At 41.8% G+C, this 26,284-nt stretch overlaps 1 protein-coding gene across 5 annotated transcripts in view; it reads right to left on the bottom strand.

Annotated features, from left to right (window-relative positions):
- The window catches only part of DYM (dymeclin), a 165,673-nt gene that overhangs the window by 74,325 nt on the left and 65,064 nt on the right, over window positions 1-26,284 (bottom strand). For all 5 annotated transcript variants that reach the window (XM_081929707.1, XM_081929711.1, XM_081929708.1 and 2 more), the window contains exons 10-14: window positions 23,271-23,453; window positions 22,752-22,930; window positions 21,585-21,710; window positions 18,959-19,072; window positions 18,298-18,392 (exon numbers count right to left, since the gene is read on the bottom strand). In XM_081929707.1, the coding sequence (XP_081785833.1) occupies window positions 18,298-18,392; window positions 18,959-19,072; window positions 21,585-21,710; window positions 22,752-22,930; window positions 23,271-23,453 (697 nt within the window). The remainder of the gene's footprint in view (window positions 1-18,297; window positions 18,393-18,958; window positions 19,073-21,584; window positions 21,711-22,751; window positions 22,931-23,270; window positions 23,454-26,284) is intronic.

Raw genomic sequence — 26,284 nt, 5'->3', positions numbered from 1 at the left:
ACAACCCAGGATGATTTCATTAGTGACGCAAAGGAGGTTGCCGGCTTTGGCAGGGAGGTTGTGTGTAAACACACCAATGTTTGTGGATTTACTTTTCGGGAAAAATTCAAACCACCTTTTCATGAGACTTGAAGACAAATGCTCTTGTGCCAAGATGTAATATAAAATGTTATGGGAACAGTCACACAGCTTGTGTGGTTTTACGCAAACTGCCATCTTCAACTAGAGGAACGAAAAGGCTGAGCTCATTGCTGAGTGAATGCTTTGAGGTTCTCACAACAGCTTTTAGAAACTTAGCAGTTAACAATAACCCAGTTTGCCACAACCGTTAGGGAGTTATGGGGCTGCTGAGTCCTAGAGTCCGTGAATCATCTTAGGACTGCCTTTTAAGTTCTAGAGTTTTGTTTTGTTTTCCAGTGTATATCCGCTTCTATCTTCCTGCTGCACAAACAGAAGCTTCTTGGGGGAAATCACTCAGACATTTGACTCTGTTGTAACTGATCTCTCTCTCACACATACTCTTCCAGTTCCCAGGATTTGTCACACTGTAATACAAGCAAGAAACAGAATCCAGAGAGGGCCTATTCAGATAAAGGAGGGCTGCATAGATAGGAGGAGGAGCACACAAGTCTCAATAGCCAGGTCATGTGCAGGGAGCAGCTTTAACTCCTAGCCCAGTAACACCATTCATTTGTTATCCCAGCCCAGCTGTATTCATTTAATTTCATCCATGTAGAAAGGTGCCTTATAGGAAATCACTGGTTCATCTAGATCAGTATTGTCTACATCAGCCTTTGCCAACATGGTGTCTCTCCAGATGTTTTGGACTGTATCAGATGGGAGCTACAGCCCCAAACATTTGGAGTGATAGGGCTAGCAAAGGTAATCTATACTAACCGGGCAGTGGCACTCCAGGTCTTTCGAAAAGAGTGGGTCCTAGCGCTTCCTGAAGATGCTGGGGATTGTACATGGGACCTTCTGCATCCAGAACAGCTCTACCGCTGAGCTACAGCCCTTCCGCCGCATAAGCGACTGGCTGCTAATTATGGAGAAAAGAAAAGCACTGCATTTGACTTAGCCCAAGCTGATACTGGCCTCTCAGGATGAAAAATGCAGGGCTATGCCAACAAGGTCAGCTTGGTCCTCAATGCTCCCATTAAGTTCCATGGGATACAGCTGAGAGGCAAGTACAGGAGGACCTGCTTCTCACATCAGGATCTGAGATAACTAGGGAGAAATTTAGCTCTTATTCCAAGCATAGTCCCACACTTTTACCCATCTAGGAGAATGGTAGCCATTCATTCCTATGGAGAAAAGCCAAGTGCTGTACTTGGGGTTGGGACTGGGACATTGTTGTAGTGGAGCTGGTAATGAGGTTGGGGACAGGACTGGGATTCTCTGTCCCTTTTCTGTCAATTATCTTGACATTTTGGAGGCTTTTTGATTTATTACTAGCTTTATTTATTGCGCTTTGTTGCATGTTTTTATCTTGTGAGCTGCCTCAAGAGGACTTTTACCCTTAAAGGAGGCATAAAAATACCGTATTTTTCGCACCATAGGGCGCACCGGACCATAGGGCGCACCCATTTTTTTGGGGGGAAATAAAGGGGAAAAAATTATTTCCCCCCCCCCCAGGCGCGGGGCTGGGGCGGGGGAAGCTCGAGCTTCCCCCGACCCCAGTCCGCAAACAGGCAGCTCTCTGCAAGCCGTGGGAGCGCTCCGGCTCCTTGCGGAGAGGTCCGCGAAGCCTGGGCGCGCTGAGCTCAGCGCGCGCAGGCTTCGCCATGCTGGCAACTCCCCGCAAGGAGCCGGAGTGCTCCCGCTCCTTGCGAAGAGGTCCGCGAAGCCTGGAGAGCATGAGGGGTCGGTGCGCACCGACCCCTCTCACTCTCCAGGCTTCAGCGAAAGCCTGCATTCGCACCATAGGACGCACACACATTTCCCCTTCATTTTTGGAGGGGAAAAAGTGCGTCCTATGGTGCGAAAAATACGGTAGTTCAGTAATAAGTAGCATCATATCACATAGGCAGAGCTATGGAAAATACTGTATTTTTCACTCTATAAGATGCGCCAGACCACAAGACACACCTAGTTTTTGGAGAAGGAAAACAAGGAAAAAAATATTCTGAATCTCAGAAGCCAGAACAGCAAGAGGGATCGCTGCACAGTGAAAGCAGCAATCCCTCTTGCTGTTCTGGCTTCTGTGATAGCTGCGCAGCCTGCATTCGCTCCATAAGACGCACACACATTTCCCCTTACTTTTTAGGAGGGAAAAAGTGAGTCTTATAGAGCAAAAAATACGGTATTTGATTGCCCCATACTTCGGTTTAGGCTCCCCACCCCCCTAGTTATATTTTGTGAGTTTGGAGCTATAATCAGTGGAATGTTGAAGTTGGTCCCTAGGTTTAGCAATTTAAATGGAAATTGGTGTTTTGGTCAGGCAACACTTCTCCACACCCTCAGGAATCAAGGCCCGTATTGGGTCTTTTGCTCTACCCCTCTGGCTGCCCTCATGACATGCAGAAGCCAGCACTGAAGCCAGAAGAAGTCATATTTATCTTGGTGGGATTGCCCTGACTGCAAAACTTCTCTCTCTCTCTCTCTCTCTCTCTCTCTCTCTCTCTCTCTCTCTCTCTCTCTCTCTCTTTACTTCTCTCATGAATAAAATATAGGCTGGGTTCATACACAAGGTTCAATATGTGTCTGGGCTTTCTGCAAGGCTTCTTAAAACAACCAATTATTTTGTTTCTTGAAAGAACATTATGTACTTAATACCTGCATTTTATTACTAAAATTTATGAAAAGGAAGTTATTAAAGAATAAAAGGCACTTTCCTAGGAGCATTTTCTTCTTCTTAACTCCCAAACCAACCAAGAGGATGCAGCAAGGAGACATGTGCTACACACAGCAGACTACAGGCTACACATTTTCCTCTTGCAAACAGTAAAATTAATTCCCAGCTCTGTGGCAGTAAAGCATTGAAATGTTTGATATCACCATCTAAAAAGTTAGCGTTTGGAATGTCTGGGTAACTGGAGCCTGGGAAATCAACAAGTGTGGTTTGGAGTTTTCCTATTGAAAACAGTTGTTCTTACTTAAGGATGAAACTCTGCCATTTTTGGAGATAATGAAACCAATAAAATATCTCTAGCGCCTTCTTAGTGTATAAAATTTTTCCAGGGTTATGTGCAGTATAAATCTGAAGAGTTATTAGAAAATAAAATATTATCATCTGTTCTATTAAACCAAAGCGGTATCAAAATTCTTTATGTTTTTGAACTACCACTCCATAAGATCAAAGATAAGATCCAAGAAATGCACAGCCAAACCAATATGAAAATAAAATCTCCAGAGAACAATTTTAAAATATTAGGACCACTATTTTCAGAGACTGAGTTAAGTGCAACCAGTCTGTCAGTCACACACCAGTTACTCAAGCACATGCATTCATGTAGTCTTAAAGGGATAAAGCCATACAGAGAGAACATGTTTGAGATCTACAGCACCTCTGTTAAGTAGGTACATTTGTTTGAAATGTGGATTTCTATTCAGTTTATCCTTCTCTCACCTTTCATACTTGTTTAAATCTACAAGAAACAGCTGGGGGAATCCATGCATAGCTTTTTTGCTGAAGTGTCACCAATATGCTCACAACACTCAAATCTACCTCTTTGCATCTTGATTCCAAGGAGGCAGTAGAGGTACTTAATCAGTATCTGGCATCAATACAGGAATGGACAAAGGTGAGCAAGCTGAAATTTAATCCAGACAAGATGGTTGTGTTGCAAGGTGGGAGTTCCGCTAATTAAGGATTGGTTGCATAGCCTATTCTGGATAGAGGTATATTTTCTTGAGGATCAGGTAAACAACTTAGTAGGGCTCCCTGGACCTAGTGCTTTCCTACAATACTCTGGGGTTCCCCCTCTCTCTTTTTGGTTACAAGCAGCTTCAGCTGGTTTACCTTTTCATGTGAAACTGCGTACAGCACTGGTCACTGATGCCCTAGTGACATTCAAGTAGGATTCCTGCAGTTCTCTCTACATTGGGCTGCCTTGAGAGACAATGTGGCAACTGCAGGCAGCTGGAAGTGTAGCGTCCAGAATACTGACTGGAGCCCAGACCACATAACATACATCTTATAGAAGATTCATGGCTGCCTATTTAGTTCTTGGCTCAGTTGATAAAGTGCTAGTGCTAACCTTCGAAGCTCTAAATGTCCAAGGACTGGGCTATGTCAGGAACTACATTATCACTAATCAACCTGCCCTGACTTTGCTATCAACTGTAGGTGTCCTACTCTACGACCCATCACCACTAGAGATTCAGCAGACCAATATATGCGATTGGGCTTCCTCAGTAATAGCACCCATATACCAGAATGCCCTCCCACTAAATTCAGCAGGTGTGTTAAAGGGCAATTTGTCGAGAGAGGTGTTTATATGATTTCCATGTGCTGTTTCTATTCTGGTGCTGCTGCCTCACTATTTTAAGTGTACTTTCTGAAAAACCACTATTTATTGCTATGTGTTTTCCTTTGCAAGCCACTCTGGGCAGAAGCAGAATACATGCTTAGCACAAAAGCTAACAACACTGACAAGTAGACATTTGATCTTATTCCTTCATGGACATAACACTGATGTTCTGTGGTGTTCTTTTTAAGTTTTAGAGGATCATGTTTCAAATAACTGTCGTTAGCTGCCCATTAGGAGTTGAGGTGGGATATAAACATTTTAATAAATGAATAAATACTGGGAGGAAAAGCAAACTACTACTGTTAGAAGAGCTACTCAGACTCAAAATTTAAAAATGTTGAACTAAGGGTCCCTTCAAACATGATAATTTCTAATAGAGAGATCAGGCTCTGTGAAGCCTAAAGAAAAAAGTGTCATTGTTTGAAATGTGGTGAGAAGTACACTTATCAGGCAGCTAAGATGAGGAGCAGCTGAGTAATCAATGTACTTATTCTGAAAAGATTCAAGAAGATTGTTACAATTCTCACACAGAGATCTAAGTGGCAAAAACATACCTAAGTTGATTAGTGGAACACCACAACCCCTTCTCAGAGGGAAGGATGTCTGCCAAGTTCTTCTGGCGCTCCCTAGGTAAAGGTAAAGGTACCCCTGACCATTAGGTCCAATCACGGATGACTCTGGGGTTGTGCGCTCATCTTGCTCTATAGGCCAAAGGGAGCCAGCGTTAGTCTGCAGACAGCTTCCGGGTCATGTGGCCAGCATGACTAAGCCGCTTCTGGTGAACCAGAGTAGCGCACGGAAACACCGTTTACCTTCCTGCCGGAGCAGTACCTGTTTATCTACTTGCACTTTGTTGTGTTTTTGAACTGCTAGGTGGGGAGGAGCTGGGACGGAACAACGGGAGCTCACCCTGTCGTGGGGATTCGAACCGCTGACCTTCTGATCGGCAAGCCCTAGGCTCTGTGGTTTAGACCTCAGTGCCACCCGCTCCCTAGTCAAGGGTTTTATTTGACAAAGTAAGGGGACCATTATGACATGGCCAAGCAAGTCACTTGAAGTTCACAGACCACACTTCCTGCCAAGAGCATCAGTTGTGCTTTTCCCCTTGAAACAGGCAAGCCACTTGGGTTAACCCTGGTGTGGAGAGGAGATGCAACACTGGCTCCTCTTGCACAGCCCCAGGCTTCTCACTTTACCAGGTGGTGTGAGAAATAGTAGTAATACTGCAGCTTCCAAACCACCAGAGTAAGAACTTCACTTAGTCTGTAAAAAAAATTAAATGCAACCCTTGCAGTACTCTCCTTTTTGAACGATAGTGACCTCAGATAGCGTATGTCAGTAGCAGCAGGAAATTCAAGCTGCTCTCAAGTACTGAAGACAATGAGCTGATGAATCTGGAAGCCCCTGGTTCAAATCCTGTCACAAATTTTAAGCCACACTGTCTACCTAACCCCACCTCCCCACACCTGCAATATGGAGTTGTTGTACAATTAAATGAATTCAGGTGAAGAATTTCAAAGCTTGAAAACATTATGCAAATGTTAAGAATGAGTATTAATAAATCTCAAATACTTGTCTTTCGGTAGTTAGCATGCTAGGGAGAGAAAACACGAGGGTAGCATATATAGAACTGTACTCATAAAAAGTAAGGTTTTGATTTGCAAGTCTTCTGCACATACATGCCATGTGTGTAAGCTCAGTGAAGTTCTCTGAAAACAAGAGCCACAAAAACTCAGTCTCTACTAAGCCTGATCATAATACTTAGGTCATATTGTTTCAGCTGAATTGTCAGACCACCACACACACACAAATTGTTTGCTATGCAAAACATTTTGGGTCCTCTTAAAAACGTAGTTGTCAGGTTGACATGTAACCTGACTTATGCCTTCGTAAAGTACCACAGTGATAGTAGGGACTTTTAGAAGATACTTAATGTGCAGAATGCTTGCAAATTGCACACATATGTACAAAGGGTGGGTGATGATCAGATGTGGAGGTTTTCAATTTGCCCTGTATTGTGGTAACCCACATTTTGAGAGCAACCCATGGTGATGTTTAAAAAGGAGCAGCAATAAAAAAGTCCCGTAATTGGCAGTGATGGGGCGAGTTCTTCACCACGCAACCAGTTCCTTGAGGCCAAACACAACATTTTCCAGATCGGAGGCAGTGGGGGTAGGGAGAGAGAGAGAGATTGTAGAAAAGCATGATAGGGAATATAAAGAAGTTTGTAAGATTAAGGACATGCGGATTGAAGAGAGACTAACATTTGTGCCAAGTTATGGCCTGGCCACTGGAATCCTTGCCCAGGGCTGTCTACATTGGGAACTACAAATGTAATGCTTACTATTATTCATTTTAAAATTTTATTTCTACCCCATCATTTAGGGCAAGCTCTCACAATGTGTTCAGAGTTTTATCTTCCTGCGTGTAGGTTAACAAAACCTATCTGAGTTCTGCCCTATACGCTCTATTGTTTTGCGTCCCATGATGCAAATGCGGTAGAGGCACATGGTAGATCAAATGCAAGAATGCACAAGCCCCCAGGGTATCAGCATCTCCAGTTAAAACAACCTCAGGGTTAATAAAGGCACGAGCTTTGGATTTGCTTCGGCCAGTCAGAGCAAACCATACTATGAGAGATCAACAGCCTGAATCAGCATGAGACAGCTTTGTAGATTCATTACTAAGAGTGAAATTGTTAATCTCACCCTTCTTCCAAGGAACTTACGGAAATGTAGATGGAATTAAAGGTAAAGGTAAAGGGATCCCTGACCATTAGGTCCAGTCGTGATCGATTCTTGGGTTGCGGCGCTCATCTCGCTTTATTGGCTGAGAGAGCCAGTGTATAGCTTGCGGATCATGGGGCCAACATGACTAAGCCGCTTCTGGCGAACCAGAGCAGTGCACGGAAACGCCATTTACCTTCCTGCCGGAGCGGTACCTATTTATCTACTTGCACTTTGACATGCTTTCGAACTGCTAGGTTGGCAGGAGCAGGGACTGAGCAACAGGAGCTCACCCCGTCGCGGGGATTTGAACCGCCGACCTTCTGATCGGCAAGTCCTAGGCTCTGTGGTTTAACCCACAGCACCACCCGCGTCCCTCATAGATGGAATTATTCTATTTTATATTAACAATAAAAGAAGGCAGGTTACGCAGGGAGCAGAGTACGGGCTACATTGTTACCCATAGAGCCTCAGGGCAGAGTGAGGCTTTGAATTCTGGTCTCCTCGATGAAAATCTATCACCATTCCCAGAGTGTCTCTCCCTCTATGTAGATTTTAAGAGTCCCTAATTTTGTTATTACCTGGTTTTTCAAGTTCCCCTTTGTCACAAAATGCCAACAGAAAAATGATTTCGCACTGGTATACAGTACTGCAACTTCTTTGAATGAAACACTAGGATCCTTAATTGGCCAGCTGGCAAAACAGAAGTTTGAAATCCTTATCAGGTGTGATATAAATAACTTATCTTGTGCAGTAGCAATGGCAGCAACAGGAATACTGGCCCAGAGATATACTTTATCCTAGTAACATGTGGTTAGCTTAGAATATGACACCCATAATTCTCCATTTCTGCTCAGAGATACCTAATTGGTACAAAATTTCTTGGACTCCCATTTTCAGTAATTTCCTACGGAGTTAACTCTCATACCTCCAAATCACTTTGCTTTTCCTTTAGAAAGTACTATATTAGTGTTTTGTCCATCTGACATACACCATAAATTACCTGGAAAGGGCAAAGTTATTTTTGTGGCCCATTACACTGCTTAATATACTTGGTGCGGAAAGATGGTTAGATATAAGTAGAACTGTTCTACAGCACAAAAAATTATGGCATGGCTAGTTATAAAAAGTTGTTGTGGTTGTTGTTGTTTTTGCTGCTGCTACAAAATGCAACTTGATTCAGCTAATGTGCAAATACTTTGATTCAGTTAACATGCAGATACTATAATTCTACAGAGAAATCCTTTGAGGATTTAGAAGGTGAAACCAAGCCAGTATTGTAGCATGAAATGAGGTTATTGCTTTTATGAAGCACAGAGTTCTGGCACAAAACCATCTTTTTTAAAACCAGGGCGTACAACTGCTGATAACTGAAGGTTTGTTCTGCCAAAGACTTAGGGAGAAAATATAACAACATTGGCACTTACTTAACATCTGGGTAAGAGAATTCCAAAGAATTAGTGCTAAAAGCTTGGGCTGAACTCACAGTGGGCTTCATTGCAGGGGCATGTGGCACCATCGTCATATCTTCATTCACAGGTCTAAGTGAATGGGGCTGAGATGTAGGGGGCTTCTCTATTACTCTGGTTCAGTACTGTGTAGGACTTTTATACACCAGCTTGAATCTAGCCTAGTAGCAAATTGGCAACCAGCACAGTGCTTTTAATGGGAGTGTCACATATTGTTTATAAGTAGCCCCAAAGAGCAACCATGCAGCAAAGTTTCGCATTAGCTGCAGCTTCCCAATCAAATTCAAGGGCACCCCCTTGTAAAGCACATTACAATAACCAAGTCTAAAAGTTACCAATGTGTAGAAAACTGTTACCAACCTATCCCTGTCTAGGAATGGTCATAGCTGGCATAAAAGCTGAAACAGCCACAGCCACTCCTAGAGAATTAAGTCCCCTGAACCTTTAGAGACAATGCTGCATAAAGCAGTATCTTCAAGGTATGCTCCTGTTCTTTCAGATGCGAGTGCAATCCGATCCAGAATCTACTCAGAACCCGACAACTACTCACAGAGACGGTCTTGATGGGATTCAGCTGCTGTTTATTGGCACTCATCTAGACCATTACTCAGTCTAGGCACTGGTTCAGGACTTGCAGAGCATCTCCTGACTCAATGTTACAGAGAAACAGAGCTGTGTGTCATCCGCATACTTGATGACACCATGCTCCAAATTTCCTAATGACTAGTCCCCCCAGCCTTGTATCGATGTTGCATAGCACCGGGTACAATATAGTACTCTGCAGCACCCCATGGAACATATCTCAGGAGGCTGGAAGGCAATCACCCAATGTTGCTTTCTATAATCACCCCCGTAGATAAGAGCAGAACCACTGTGATACAGTGCTCCCAATTCACAGAGCTGATCTAGCAGGACAAAGGCTTCTGAGAGATCAAGGAGAACAAACAGGGTCACATTCCTCCTGTTTCTCTCCTAATAAAGATGCTCCGCCAGAGCAGAATCAGACCCGCAACCAGGACTGAGCCTGGATGGAAATAGGTCCAGAAAAGCAGTCTCATCCAATAGTGCCAGCAATTGTGGCACCATCGCCTTCTCTATCACCTCCCCCCAAAGGGGGCATTGGCAACTTGGTGACAGTTGTCACGAACCTCTGTGTGCAGGTTGGGTCCTTTAGTACATGCAATTATTTGCATGGTTTCCTAGATGTACTCAGCATGCAGGTGAGTGGGTATATTCTGCAGAATCAATTCATCCCACCTTCTATTTAAATAATACCTTGCTTTTTGAAAAGAAAAAATATATATGTGCCCCTCCCCAATCCTCTGGCTCAAGATGGGTTTTTTGAGTCCTCTGTCATCCACATGCTTATGTGGTCCTAAAAACACATTGTTGTTTAGTTACTATCACTCTGAGCATAGCAGGGTGCTTGGAGGAAGCACAGAGTAATTTAAGGAAGTTGCCTAAATAAAATATTGCTTCAATGCAGGCAAGTGCTTCTGAACTTAAATACGGCTATTATCCAGTTTGCATGTTTCCAATGCCCACAATTAATAGATACAAATACATAGTCCCGTTTGAAAATATGACGGCATTACTTAGCAAAAAAAGGCTAATCATTCATTCTTTGCTGAATGACCAAACTCACATGCATTATCTGAAAATCCCAGACAAAAAGTATTGATATTTCAAAAATCAAACAAACATAAGTGATGTTAACAATCACCTAAGTATCATTGTCATCATTTACTTGTGTATGCCCAAATAGCGGAGAAACAGATCTCTTTTCAGGCATTCATCAGATTAATTTGAGGTTATCAGTACTCTTATGTGAATGCTGACATTGCAGCCTGAATGTCCAAAATTTGACTAATATTATATGCACTCACTAGAGAGTAAACATCAATGAATTCAACAGGACTTACAAGTAGAGAAGCACAGGATTGCACTGTCACTGTAACATGTTAAACAAATGACTACAGGTGCAAAAACCTATGCTTTTCTGAACCCAAATTCCTTAAACATCACCGAATTTAAAGTTTCAGATATTAGAGAGCATTGGAATGCTATTATTTAACCTGGCATACAGAAATCTAAGTAGTGTTTGTGGTTTGAACTGGACAGCACACAAATTAAATTTTAGATGAAAGAATTTATACTTATAGGTTACAAAAACCTATGTGCAGAATATTCCGTAAGAACAATCGGTCCAATCGTCTATCCATGGAAAATTGCCAATGTTAAATGCTACAGATATTAAAGAAAAGGGAAGGAAGTGAGAAATGAAAAACATCTTATCTATTAACCCTATTAAAATAAAATTTGAGTCTTGGCTTTACAAAAAAGGAGGTTAATATATGGGATCAAACCTATATCTCCAAAAAAAGCAAGTGTCATAGAAAGGAAGGCCAAAGAAGATTTATAGATTACGTCCAGACAAAGAACTGCTGAACCATGTTAAGGAAATGTAAAAAGAGAGCTGAGGGGAAGTTATTTTTACAGTATCAACAGGCAAGAACAAAGCACATAAAAAAATTAATCACCCAGATGTACCAGTTATTTGGAGGGCAAGTAGCCAGAGCAGCTTAGGAAACAATATTATCAAAATTTAGTATTATTTTTATCCTTTGGCTAGACACATGTTTGGTAATACAGAAACACTACAGTGGAATTAAAGGAATTGCTTTCTACAGTTGTTTGTACTAAGACTAACAGTGACCTGTGCAAATCAACAATCTGTGCAAATTGATCAGACACTGGTATTTGCTGTGGCTGATCATTCTGCAAAGGGCCCACTGTTCATCTGGCAATTCTGCATTTCAAGGTCTCATCTACTTTCCATCACTTCTTCCCAACACATCTTCTGGCTGTGTACAAGCACTCATTTCTGTAGACTGGTAAAAGGAGTAGCTTTCTCCCTTATGGCACCATTTAGAAAGCAAATGTTTCTACAGAAACCTGGAAGAGGAGGAGAGAAACCTCCCTGTAGAGAATACAGCTTGTTCAGAGTGGACCAAACCACAATAACGGCTCTCCAGTATCACTTTAAACCTCCGAAAAAACTTACTCAGTGTGTTTGAGTAGAGACCTTAACTCTGATTAGGCAAAGCCAAAGGTCCTGAACCAGGAATAGGATAAAGTGAGTGCAAATGGGAAAAAATGATATTTCGGCAATTAGAAGATAAAACGCAAGTAGTCCGAGGAGCAATGACAAAAATATACCATTAAACAAATCTATGGTGTGACCACTTATGGAGTAATGTGATTGCCTCACCTCAAAAAGGGTATTGCTGAGTTGGGAAAAGTTTAGAAAAGGGCAAGCAAAATGATCAAGGGGACGGAGTGATTCCCTTTTGAAGAAAGGTTGCAGCATTCGGGACGTTTTAGTTTAGGGAAAAGGTGGGTAACAGGAGACATGACAGAGGTTTATAAAATTATGCATGGCATGGAGAAACTGGACAGAGAAACGTTTTTCTTCCTCTCTCATAATACTAGAACTCATGGTCATCCACTGAAACTGAATGTTGGAAGAAAGTACTTCTTCATGAAGCACATAGTCAAACTAGGGAACTCGCTGCCCAGGAGGCAGTGATGGCCACCAACCTGGATCGTTTTATAAGGTAAAGGTAAAGGGACCCCGACCATTAGGTCCAGTCGTGACCGACTCTGGGATTGCGGCGCTCATTTCACTTTATTGGCCAAGGGAGCCGGCGTACAGCTTCCGGGTCATGTGGCCAGCATGACTAAGCCGCTTCTGGCGAACCAGAGCAGCGCACGGAAACACTGTTTACCTTCCCGCTGGAGCAGTACCAATTTATCTACTTGCACTTTGACATGCTTTCAAACTGCTAGGTTGGCAGGAGCAGGCACTAAGCAACGGGAGCTCACCCTATCGCGGGGATTCAAACCGCTGACCTTCTGATCGGCAAGTCCTAGGCTCTGTGGTTTAACCCACAGTGCCACCCGTGTCCCTGTGGTTTTATAAGAGGATTAGACAAATTCACGGAGGAGAGGGCTATTGATAGCTACTAGCCATGATGGCTACACTCTGCCTCCACAATTGGAGGCAGAAATGTCTCTACATACCAGCTGATAGAACCGGAAGAGGGGGAAATGCTCTTGTGCTCATGTTCTGTTTGCTGGTTTCCCACAGGCATTTGGCTGGTCACTGTGAGAACAGGATGCTGGGCTAAATGGGCCATTTGCCTGTTCCAGAAGGCTCCTCTTAGGGTAGGCAACACATTTCCTTGCTTCTGCCTTTTTGAGTCCCATTCCCAGGGTGACCATTAAGTATACAAAAAAAAGTTGAGGCACATGGAAATTACAAAAAAAATAATTACAGGCATGTTAAGCATTAATACATTTCAGAGAGCATAAGTAAGCGCTGGCAACTGGTCCAGACCAAAGTCATAGTTGCTGTCATATTTCAAAGCCAGATGCGGAACTCAGAGTCTAGATATTTGCCAGAAAATATTCCACAAGGTTTTGTAGCTATCCAAGTCCAACGCTGGTAAGCCGCCCATCTAGGCAATCTGTCTAACCTGTGACCCCCTGCCCTCCTGGCTCACAGCACCAATCTAATAGAACTCAGTACACTTAGATACTTGCACCAGATGGATAATGAGTGTATTAATATCCTACCAGGTGCCTGTTTCTGAATCCCCAGAAGGTTCGATCAGGCTTAACCAGGGTTCAACAGTTTTTCCATGCTGGAAACTATAGTTATTAGCCTAAAACCTTAACTCCATATGTTCCACACGCCAGGACACGAAGCAATTGTCATTTTGACGATGCTAAATAGCAGAACTTAGTTCACAGGGGAACCATTAATGCTGTAACAAATGTAAAGGCAGGGTGATGTGGTTGGTATTATATAAAAGAGCTCATGCAGAATCCCTTTAAAGTAGATTGGTTTTGTAAAGAGACCTTTTCTTCCACTGTGATCGTTCACCAATACAAACTTCTGCCCTCAATCTGAATAGGCTCCTCATCTTGTTACAATACTTTCCACTAATTGCAGTGACACCTCCCAGAACCGGGGTAGCTAATCAGCTTATAAGATTCACTACAGCTGAACTAGGTCATCACGCTACTACTAATACCACTGGCATATGCTTCTTTCGTTTATGCCTCTCAGGACGCCAAGCATTATTTCTGCATCCCTTTGAATAGGTGCTATCCCACACATAATGGCTGTGCTCATTTCAGCAGCACCTCTTGGTAATTCCACCCCCTTCTAGGGGTGGCAACATGGGAGCGGGCATTCTCTGCGACAGCTCCCAAGTAGTGGAACACCCTTCCCTACAGATATGCATCTGACATCTTCACTGTACAGCTTTTGTCATATGCTGAAGATGCAAATCTTTACCCTGGCCTTTAACACCTGAGATGCATGTTTTGGGGAAGCACCCTAATCTTGTGACTGTGGTTTGTTTTAGACTGTTTTAATATTTAATATTCACTCTTATGGTGAAGCACTGGTAGTGAATTGAAACAATAGTGTTAATTAAAATTGAAATAATTCCTCAAAGCTTTTGCAGCAGGGCAAGTTTTACAGTAATGTTTGGTAACTGTATAGATGTATGTTTAAGGTAACCACTTACCTGGGAGAAAACCCCTTTAAACTCAGTAGGCTTTCTGATAATTATGAATAGGACTGCACTGTTCAGTCACACAATAAAGAACACAGAGCCATTCAACACACACAACAAAGAAAGGACACAGGCATAGAGGCATAGAGTCTTGCCCACTAACAAAACATTCAGCTCTGTTGTAATCACATTTGCACTTTCTGTAACTTTGGGGCAAACTGAGCAGAAGATAAAAATATTCATTTATCCATAACTCCTTCACTGTACCTACTTGCCTGTACCTATTTGCCACTGTACCTATTTGCCAGAGGTTTGGCTGGCTTCACCACCTCAGAAGGTGCTACTGTGCCGGCAAATTTCATCCAATTTTGCTTAAATGTTATAGGCATTTGTTGATTTTCTCACTGTGGTCAACATGTCAGAGGCTTTGAAAAATGAACCAAAGTGACTCTCCACTTCCTAGTGCGATGTCACTCCAAGGCTCAAAGCGAAGCTGAGACAAACCCCTATCCAACAAGGCAGGTCCCTCAATTAAAGTTCTGTTAGCTCTTAATTCTCTCCTTTATAGAACTGGAAAGAATGTGCCCCAGTGTCCAGTGGGCATAGAACTCAATTTATAGTGGGATAGATCTCAATTTCCTAAACGTACTGTCAAGATTGACATTCTACACCTAGGTTCAAATTTAAGATATGGTGCTCCTATGATAACTCTTCTCTTTTTAAATAATATAGGCACCTGCCTGGTTCAGCTAGTAAAACTGAAGCTGGAAATTCTTGGATTAAGTCATTGATCCAAGATCAATAGTGTGCATGTGTCACTTTTCTACACATGGGCTCTCAAAATATCCTATGTATCCAGAAAGGTGCATTGAGCATCTTCATTGCACAGCTTTTGCTATATGTTGCGGACATACCTCTTTACCCCAGAATTTGACAGTTATTTTGTTTTGTGGGAGTTAACTCTTTTGCTAAATGCATACTGCTCTGTTCCAGTATATTGTTGTAATCCACCCTGGGATCTTATGGGTGAAGGGTGGATAAGAAACCTTATAAATAAGCAAGCAAATAGCCTACCAGAACAGCTAGTTTACCTCCAAGTCCTAAACTATTTGTTTTGCCATCTTATGAACATGATTGCCCATGCTAAGGCAATTAGCAAGGTAATGATGCTTTTATAGAATCATCTGCCTTTCTGCATCAGCACAATCTTTAAATATTGAAAAATGAAATGCAATCTACATGTTATGAATAGCATTATAGTTTGGGACTCTATTTACTCTTACATAATCAAGGATGATTCTGATAATGATTAAATTCAACAGCAGTGTCCATCCAAGTAATCTGTTACATCTAATTTCACTGCTAGCAGCTGAGCGTGAGGAAATGATTTACACAAATCTGTCAACATTAATGACTGCAGAATGTGTCAATTACGCTGTGGCATAAAGTTCTATTTTACTGAGGCCCTGGTTGAACTATAAATGACAAGTCTCAGTTCAACCTTTAATCCACAATAGTCTTCATAATTTAAAACTATTGGCAGTCCGTACTCATAGGAGGATTTAAAAAAGCCTCCATAGAAGTTGAATTACTTCTCACATTAAGGAAGGAATTACCAGAGCATCTGGTGAATCTTGAATTATGGCCGTCTGTGCTCTGTCAGCTGTACGGCTAAGTAGATTTTGAGTTGAGAATTCCTAAAGCAATAAAATTAAAGTTGCACTTGCTGATTTTACTTCACCTAAAATAATTCATCATAGTCATGTGTTACCTACAAATATGCTTGTTGCTCAGTTCCACAACCAGGTCTACTGAAAGCCTATAGACCACATTTTCTGTGTCTCAAAAGTTCTTCTTAGCCCACTCTCAAAGCAAGGCAATGCTTGTGGTAATAATCCAAGCCACATTTTCTTGAACTGGATGCTTTAGAAAATAAATATAGTATTTGTCACCACATCATCAATTTTCTTAAAATGAAGTGCTTTCAAAATTAAATTGGAATTAACTTTTATTTAACATGTAAGGGTTACTTGTGCAGGAGCTGCTGCTAGAAACAACTAGCAATCTGGAAAGTCAGAAACATCTATTTACATGGAATGATAACTGTATTACAGCACTAATCTCCAACTAGAATAAACAGGATCCACCAAGAGACTGTGCTTGGAGGTAAAGTGGGCTGTACTTGCTGTACCACTAGGCCAGCACCAGTCTCCTCCCAAACACTATTTCAGGATTTATTTATTTTTAAGAGAGGGATAAAAGGGGGAGAGGAGGGAGGAAGAGATACAAACTAATTTAATAACAACAACAACAACAAATTTAAATAGGTGCCTCAATATGCAGGTTAGGTTTGAAGATGGACCCCAGGTCTGGAAAGCTTGATGACTACTATATTGCAGAACAATCTGAAAACCAAATGGGCAGCAGTTGAGTCACTACCACACCCATAACTACACACACAGGGCAGAGTGGAAGGTGGGGAGGCCCAGAAATTTGGCATAGCTGTTGGGCCAGGAGTGGGTCTGATGCAGAGGGACCAGTAGATCCCAGGCTAGCTAATCCCCTCCCCCATCTGCTTTATGTAAGCTACTGCTGGTGGGAATCCTGCAGGCGGAATGGAGAGGTCTACACCAAAGGAGTGATGCCGGCAGAACTGTTTGAGGCTCCTGCTGCTCCAAACGTGAGAGATAAGGGTGTGTGTGCATTGCAGTCTTATTTATTTAAATATTTAGTCCTCAGCTTCCAAAGTAAAAACCTTCCCAAAAAGAAAAATAAAATATTATAATACCCAAGTCACACTTGAAACCAAGCAAAACTAAACACAGGAAAACAATAGAATCTAAGGGATCAGCTCGTAATGTAACAAACACCCCTGAAGGAATTCTGGGAAACAGTTGTATTTAATGGGTCACAACTGGTCCCAAGGAAAGCCCCAGAAAGTACAATGAGGGCAAAATGACTAGCAGAGAAGTTGTTGATTTGGAAGATTTTGGGACAACAGAGCTCAGATTCAAGCAGACGTTCTGCTGTGCCATCAAAAATGGAAAGAAGTACAACATACAGGAGAGGCTGTTTATATTACATAGCGACCTCTGCTATTGAGGGACCATGACTTCACAAGAATCTATAATAATCATACTGGTCTAACACACCAGTATATTTATTTGTCCCATGCCATTCACTAAACAGATTACACAGCACTTCCCCTAGTGTGTCAGCAGTAACAGGCAATATTAGTGTTTGCCAGTGGCAGCATCTGCCCATTGGGAGTGGTAGGGCAGAAGGGAGGCCAAGAGGAGGTGGAGCCTGAGCCGATGGGAGCCACAGAAAACTAATTCTAGTCCGTCTGTCCCCAATCTCCTCCCTGCTGTGGTCTACAAGAGCAACACAGAGATGGAGGAGGAAGATGACAGATATGGCCCCCCACTGGACGGCATGCAAGTAAGAAGACAATCAGGGTTCTTCCACACTTGCCTTTGCTGCACATTTCTCGGCACAGGTCTGGGCTTTCTAGGTGTCCAAGCGTGCCCCAGATCCCAAGCGTGCTTTCCCTGTGAAAACCCGCTCTTTACTGCTCGAATCAAAGCAAACTGCAATCTGAAAAAACTCGAATTGCCATTTGCTCCAATTCAACGGTAAAGTCAGGGTTTTCCTAGTGAAAGCGGCAAGGGGAAAAACCATTCACACACAGACCAGGAAAGCAATGACCTGTGTCTAGAAAGTGCGGGGCAAAAGGTAAATTTGGGTAAGCCCTGTGACTGGTGGGGTAGAGCCCCATTCACCCTTATGGAGCAGCCCTTTGCCCCCCCTATTCCATGTAGTTAACCATTTTTGGCGGGCACAGGCAGACATCATTAGCAAGCAGCTAAAGTATAAATGGAGCACACTGTATTGCAGTTTAAGATTTAACCTAGACTTCATGAAGCTGAACAGAATTTACCTGGGTTAATATTCAAACCTGAGCAATAGGAAATTCAAGTATCTATCCTGCGGAATTTAGGTTGAAGCTAGTTTAAATATTTTGTAAAAGGCTTGTATTTACCTGATGATCCTCTGAGCGGCATACTGATGAAGTGAGCGGAACTGTGCTGACATATTGGCTAAAGCTGCCAAACAATTTGTATGAAGGTATTTGTCCTGTTGGAGATGAGGAGGGGGAAAAACACACACATCAAACTATCCTTTCTGTATACAGCAAGACCTGTCAAAAGGAAATCACTCACCAGTCTAACATCCGTTTACCGGAGGCAAAGTTGCAATGAAGACAAACCCAACTTGTGCTCTGATTTTAGGGATAAGCCTTAGCAACAACTTGTGCAATCGTGGCTCAATATGCTTAGGTCTTTTAAGGAATTGTCACTGCATATTTTTAGAGTGTGACTATATATTTAACCCTGGTCAGAAACAAAGCTGAACAACTTTTATTCTTCTTCAGTCCTTAATTTTTATTTTATATGATTTTTTTAAAGGTTTGTAATAATGTAGCTTCCCTTTTCTAAACATGGCAGGTGGGGAACAAAGAGGGGGGAATTCCTAAAGGCTTTTAAAATAACAACACCAAACTAAAGTACTCTAGTTTGGTGTTGTCTCCAGTCTGTGTCTCCAGTGCTAGGAAGGGCCAGTCTGGGAACGTGGAGAGGAATTAGCAATTAAAGTTGATCAAGTCCGTTCTACATGAAATCAGCCCAAAATACAGTTCTTACCCTTGTTCGTGTCATGTTGTACTGAATAGTCCTTATTACTACTAGTATCAGGAGACTGCCGAGGGAAATTTCTGTTAATACACGTTCTGAGTACCAAGTAATATTTTTCAATATCTGAAATAAAGAAAGGAAAGAGCATATTTGATTGTCTTCCACTGTCTGTTATTATCAGTAATTTAATATATTTGTCTTTATATAATTTTTAGTTTATTACAGTTAAATTTTATCTATGTTATTTTAATTTGTGTAAGACAGCTTAAGTCTTGGTCTGGGAAAAAGGTGGAATGCAAACAAATAAACAAACAATCAAGTATAATAGTGCTGTTCTCTGGACTATGGTTCCCCCCATCCAAAAGAAAAGACTAGAAATCTCCATGTTTGATGCATGGCCGTTCTAAAGTGGATGCAACCAAAGGATATAGGTTGGACTCCAAAGTTGTTTTTGTCTAGTTTTATAACTGCTTTGAGCTGTATAAATGAACTGAATGAATGAATGAATGATGAAATAAAATCAATCTTTTCAGCAGCTCAGACTTTATATAGAGAAATATGTTCAGACCTGAGACAAATATTGTCTACGAGTGAATCTAATCATGTCACACCATGTGGTCACATCACTACCAGCTATGTCTGGTTCACCAGCTATGATTATTTCTGGACAGAGAGAGTTTTGCCACTCTGACCCATGTGCTGGTAGCCTTGAGGTTGGATTAGGGTAACATGCTCTATGCCAGGGGTAGGCAACCTAAGGCCCGTGGGCCGGATGCGGCCCAATCGCCTTCTCAATCCAGCTCACGGACGGTCCGGGAATCAGCATGTTTTTACATAAGCAGAATATGTCCTTTTATTTAAAATGCATCTCTGGGTTATTTGTGGGGCATAGGAATTCGTTCATTTTAATATATATATATATAGTCCAGCCCACCAAATGGTCTGAGGGACGGTGGACAGGCCCATGGCTGAAAAAGGTTGAAGACCCCTGCTCTATGCCCTTGAAGGTGACTCGAAAGTTGCAGCTAGTCCAGAATATAGCAGCTCAGTTCCTATCAGCAGCTCCTACTATCAGCATATAACACTAATTTTGAAAGAACTGCACTGGCTGCCAATATATACAGAGATGTGCATTCAGATGTACACAAAGACAAGCTCACTGACGTCTTGGTTGCCCTTGCGGATGTCATATTAGGTTTACTTAACAGTTGCAGTTTTCATTATTAATAAAACTGGACTCAATAGGTAGCTGCTTGTCTGAAGCCAATGGCAGAAAGATCTCTTATTTTTGATCTTCTTTCCAAGGAAGCCAAAACCACATTTTCTTTTCAAACAAAAATCTTTTAACCAGACAGGAAAGCTTTTGCGGCTTCTTTGGGGGAACCCAGGAAAGTGTCTATATAATCAGCAATTTATAAAATGGCACTTACTAAAATTAATCTTAAATATCAATAAATAATTGTGGGTGTAATACCACAAAAGGAAAATACATACAGAGATTGGCAAAGGCAATGCGGCTATAAAAGGAAGACGTGCAACGAAGGACAGGATGGGAGGCCCATTATGATGCAAAATGTCTTTATTATTTTTATTTTCTCAATATTTAACCACAGGACAAAAGTTGTGCATTTCAAAGTTGCTAAAATAAACTAGCATAGTTTTTTAGAGGCCCTCTTAAGATGACTACAAAAGATTGCTGTTGCATATATTTATATTTTTTAATTTATATATTTTTAAAAAAAAATGTTTAGAAAAGTATATCCCCACGCCATGCTGAATTAAAAGACTTTCAAAACTGAGGGATATTTCAAAAACAGTTTGCAATATAGTCGGGAGTGGGGACAATTAAGCTGTTTAAAGGGGGGGAGGGGAATGTTCCTTTGGTCTACCACAAGTTTCTTCTAGGAACTGAAGTACTTCCACGAATCCTAGCTATTATGCTTTATTTCATCTACAGACTGCCAATTTTTTAATTTTTCTCATTATAGATAGGTTTGCTCCAATATTCAAAATAAGCATATAAACTGGAGAGTGTGGGGTGGAAGGGTGTGAACAGACAAACAAAACTCAATGATCAGGTCAGAGCGCCTCCATCATTTGGTTTAAAGAATTGGCTTATAAATAGTTGGATGGATCCAACCTTAGGTCCCTCTGAAATAAAAAAAACTTAAGATAGTCATGACAAACTTTTCACAGTAATTTCAGTAGGGCCATAATGGAAATAACAGTCTGAACCCAAAATAATATTTTGAAATACATTCATGAACTGCATCATAATTGGAGTTAAAATGCAGGCTTAGCCAAAAACTCACTGGACATAACCTCTTCCTTTTAGACTCTATATGCTGTGTAAAGTAAATCAGTTATGTTATATTTCTCAAATTTGTCATCCAAAATGGACCTGACTCAAGGTGCAATAAAAGTTTCTTGATTAGCCTCAGTATAAAAGGCTTATGACCTATGGGAAAAGACTAGAGAATCTCAAATGCTTAGGAACAAATTGAATGCATAAAAATCAGCTATGCTGACATGACAACCACCATCAGAGTGAACTTGGCAACAAAAAACCCAAATTCATCTTTATACAGAAGTGCATTTATATTTTAAATTGATTTCTTATAGCTCATAAACTTACCACTTCATGAATGGATCGATTGAAGCCATCATCTTCAGTAAGGATTAACAAAATTATCAGAGCCATGTAAACATGGTGAGAGTTCCTTTCTTCGACATGATAAAGGATCTCAAGAATTGGCAAAACCTTGAAGAGAGAAAAATAGGGATGGAGAAGTTTAGTATTCAAAAGTTCCCAAAACAAACATACATACAGTTTTAGATCCCTCTGATTTTACATAACCATTTTGTTAGTAATTTAATAGCTTCAGAAAAAGAAGATGAAAACACACACAACTGACCAAAAATTCTTAATTCCCTTTCGTTTGTATGTGTTTTTAAAGCAGTCGGGGTGGTGGGGGGGGGAGAGTTAAATAAACTCCTATGAGGAAACATAAAATTCAATTCCTAATAAACAAGACTCTTGGCAATGCTTTTATGATGGATCATCACATTCTAAATTTCTAGAGCTGACAGAACTAATAATAATATACATCTAATTCCATCATTCTGGCAGGTAGAGTGGACTGAGTGTGATATTTTATCATTAATAGTATCCAACATGGGTTTAAGACAGTTTTGCTGCTTCCATTTAAGAAAAAACATCCTGCAGGGTTCTCCCCATCCAGCAAATTATTTCAATCTCTTTCACAGCAATGAAAGGCTAAACTGCAGGAATGAGCAAACACATGGGATTTTGAAGATTGAGGGATGCTATGGTGTTATAATCACTGAAGTAGGGTAAAGTGGATACCAGGGCTTGGTTGATCCATAGCCAAGTAAATGCATTCTGCATACAATTTAAATACACTTTCCTCCCCCAAGAGTGGGAATATCTGTGATGGTGTACACAAACAAACTTTTCACAAGCAAGATCCTCTGCTGAATACAGTCATATCTCACGTTACTTCTGCTTCATGTTACGTTCATTCAGGTTGCATCCCGTGGCGACCCAGAAGTACCGGAAAGGGTTACTTCCGGGTTTCGCCGCTCGCGCATGCACAGAAGCGCAAAATGATGTCACGTGCATGCGCAGAAGTGGTGAATCACAACCCGCACGTGCGCAGACACGCCGCTGCGGGTTGCATTCTTTTCATGTTGCGAATGGGCCTCTGGAACGGATCCCATTCTCAACCAGAGGTACCACTGTATTAGATCGGCAAAGCAGTGGAATAAGTAAATTACTTACCAGATTTTCCATATCTGTTCGAGCCAACATATATGTTCGAACATTGCTGTTCTGATGCAGAAGGATGTACAAAAGAAGGGTTGCTTGATCAGAGTTTTGCTGCTCACACAAAGTGGTGTATAAACTGTTAAAATTAATCTGGAAAGTGTGAGGATTTGGTGAAGGAAGAGTAGTGCTATCTGGAGGAGGGAAAACAAACAATTTGAAAGGGATTCATCTTACTGATTTTGTGATTTCCCCGTAGTGAGGTTAGTCTTCGAGGGTTAGTTCAACAGTAGTCAAACTTTTCAGGCAATGAACCCACCTTTAGCTCAGACATGTATTTGAGGACCCATTTCTCAACAGTTTAAAAAACAACAACATTTATTTCTAAAGTGATAGTGCAGCTGTAATGACCTACTTTGGGTCCTCTTAATGCCAATAAGCCCATAACCAAACTAAGATTCTACTGCAAGGTTCCCAAGTTCAACTCTCTCTTTGATTCTTGACAGATGGATAGGTTTTTAAAAAGGTACATACCTTGTGTGTTCTTGAAGGACATAATAGCTTGTCTGTAAGGGTTTGGTGTATCTGGTGCATCAGTCAGATTTGCTAGCACAAGTAGCAACAGAAGACTTTGATTAGCTAGAGGTGAAGACTCCTCCTGCTGAGGAGCACGCTTGCTGCCCACGCCTCCCAATGTGAACACTGTCCATAGGCCAGCTAAATGGAAGACAAGGATATCTGATTTAGGTTTTGCAGCAGCTAGCCTGTATGAACTGTATATTGAACTCTGATTCAAATTAAGACATTTTAGAGGTCTAGACTTGATATGCAGTCCTATCTGCAGCTCACTCCAATAGGTTAGAACTTCTAGATCACCAATGCAGAACATATAGAAATAATCTCAAAATTCAGAAATTAACCATCTTCAGTATGCAATTTAAAAGGAGTCACGCAAATTATATCCACATGCAATCTGATGGTACTATGCTGCGATGCCACTCCCTAGATTCAGCTAGACACTGTGATGAGCTTGTGCCCCAAATTGGGAAGCTGTACCAGCATAAAACTGCCCAACTATGAATTTATGCCAATGTGGCTACCCAACACAAAGACAAAAGTAGGTGCAACAAAATTAAATTATCCTGCATCTGCTGTGCACAAAAAATAATAATTTACAAAGCCAAAGAAGGAAGGTTGTTTTTATCTGTATCAGTGCAATAAATAAGTATGGCACTACTGTGAAAGCCTTTTTCTTTACTAAGCTGCAGAATACATGCAAAACTAACCTTTCCAGTGAAGCCTTTGGCTCACCTCCTTCATGTAACTAAGTCAATAACTAAGTCTGAGCACATAAAATGGAAGCAACCTTGTACTGGGTAAAAAGGTAAAGGTAAAGGTACCCCTGCCCATACGGGCCAGTCTTGACAGACTCTGGGGTTGTGCGCCCATCTCACTTAAGAGGCCAGGGGCCAGCGCTGTCCGGAGACACTTCCGGGTCACGTGGCCAGCGTGACAAAGCTGCATCTGGCGAGCCAGAGCCGCACACGGAAACGCCGTTTACCTTCCCGCTGGTAAGCGGTCCCTATTTATCTACTTGCACCCGGAGGTGCTTTCGAACTGCTAGGTTGGCAGGCGCTGGGACCGAGCAGCGGGAGCGCACCCCGCCGCAGGGATTCGAACCGCCGACCTTTCGATCGGCAAGTCCTAGGCGCTGAGGCTTTAACCCGCAGCGCCAGTATTCAACTAATTTTAATTCACTGAATTAATGAACATAAGTAAGCGAAGTTCACTGATTTCAACAGGTCTACTTGAGTAAAATAAGGGACGCGGGTGGCGCTGTGGGTTAAACCACAGAGCCTAGGACTTGCCGATCAGAAGGCCGGCAGTTCGAATCCCTGTGAAGGGATGAGCTCCTGTTGCTCGGTTTCTGCTCCTGCCAACCTAGCAGTTCGAAAGCAAGTAGATAAATAGGTACTGCTCCGGCGGGAAGGTAAACGGCGTTTCCGAGCACTGCTCTGGTTCGCCAGAAGCGGCTTAGTCATGCTGGCCACATGACCTGGAAGCTGTACACCGGCTCACTTGGCCAATAAAGTGAGATGTGCGCCGCAATCCCAGAGTTGGCCATGACTGGACCTAATGGTCAGGGGTCCCTTTACCTTTACCTGAGTAAAACTTAGCTGAATGCCCACCCATTGGCTTTTCTGCTTACACCTGCCTCCTCTTCCCTTTTCTTCCTGTTTCCCATGTTGGGTCCTTAGGGCAGAACCCTTTCTCCTCTTGTACTCAGTAAGTGCCATGCACATTGATGATACATGCATGCATGCACACACGCACGCACACGCACACACTAATTTAATTTTGTACTCTTATACAAGCTGGATGAGAACCGATCAACAAAAAGAGGGGAACAATATAATAACACCTCACTATATAAATACTCCAACGACCCCTTTGGTTTCTTATCTTTCCACTGACTAGTTTTGCCAAATCACAGAGACTAAAAAACACACTTCATAGGCACACAAACTCTTCTTGAATTAAGCCAATTTGTCAGTTAAATTCCAAAGTCCCTAGAGCTCAGACATATGGGCTTGGTAAGCATGGAAACTAACAGGGCACTGGATAGGTCAATTAAAAAGTAGCTGGTAATTTCAATGCTTGGTGGAATGTGAATCATTATTCTTAAATATTTAGGCATAAGAAAACATGTTGCTCCAGTAGACAATTAGATAATAGACTCTGAAGACTGACAGCGATATCACACACTATATAAGAAAATGCACGGATTTCTCACCAATATTTTACAGGCTGTGTGTAATTTAGAATGCAAGCTTAACACAGTGAATGGCATTTGACTAAGATAATTATCCAACACTAGTATGCTACACAGAAGAAAAGACTACTGAAAACTAATTATGAAAGGATCGTTTCTAGGCGACATAAAGTCTGGCAAAACAAAATAAAGCATCCAAGTATTCAAAACTACCGTAGATTGGCTTAGCTTTGACGTATTAAAACATGACAAGTTTTCAGGCACAGCAGATACAAATATAAAGGTTATTTAAGGTTGACATAAATGCAACGAAATAACACAGAACATTTTGGTTCTACCATGCTAAATCCAAGACTAGCACAATAATGGCAAGGGGGCCCAAACAAATTTTGGTGGAAGGGGAGGGAGATTGAAGAGCCATAGCAATGAGGCTCAGCATCCCCTCAGGTACCATTCTAAGATTATAGATGATTGCAGTGTTTCTAAACTACTGTATTTTTTGCTCTATAAGCCTCACTTTTTCCCTCCTAAAAAGTAAGGGGAAATGTGTGTGCGTCTTATGGAGTGAATGCAGGCTGCGCAGCTATCCCAGAAGCCAGAACAGCAAGAGGGATTGCTGCTTTCACTGCGCAGCGATCCCTCTTGCTGTTCTGGCTTCTGAGATTCAGAATATTTTTTTCCTTGTTTTCCTCCTCCAAAAACTAGGTGCGTCTTATGGTGTGGTGCATCTTATAGAGCGAAAAATGCGAAGTTAGGACACTCTTAGACTTTAAGA

This window comes from Podarcis melisellensis (genome assembly GCF_964234715.1).
Source record: "Podarcis melisellensis genome assembly, chromosome: 11".
Lineage (NCBI taxonomy): Eukaryota > Metazoa > Chordata > Lepidosauria > Squamata > Lacertidae > Podarcis > Podarcis melisellensis.
Note: the sequence above shows the minus strand (reverse complement) of the source record. Positions and strands in the feature narration are given on the sequence as shown.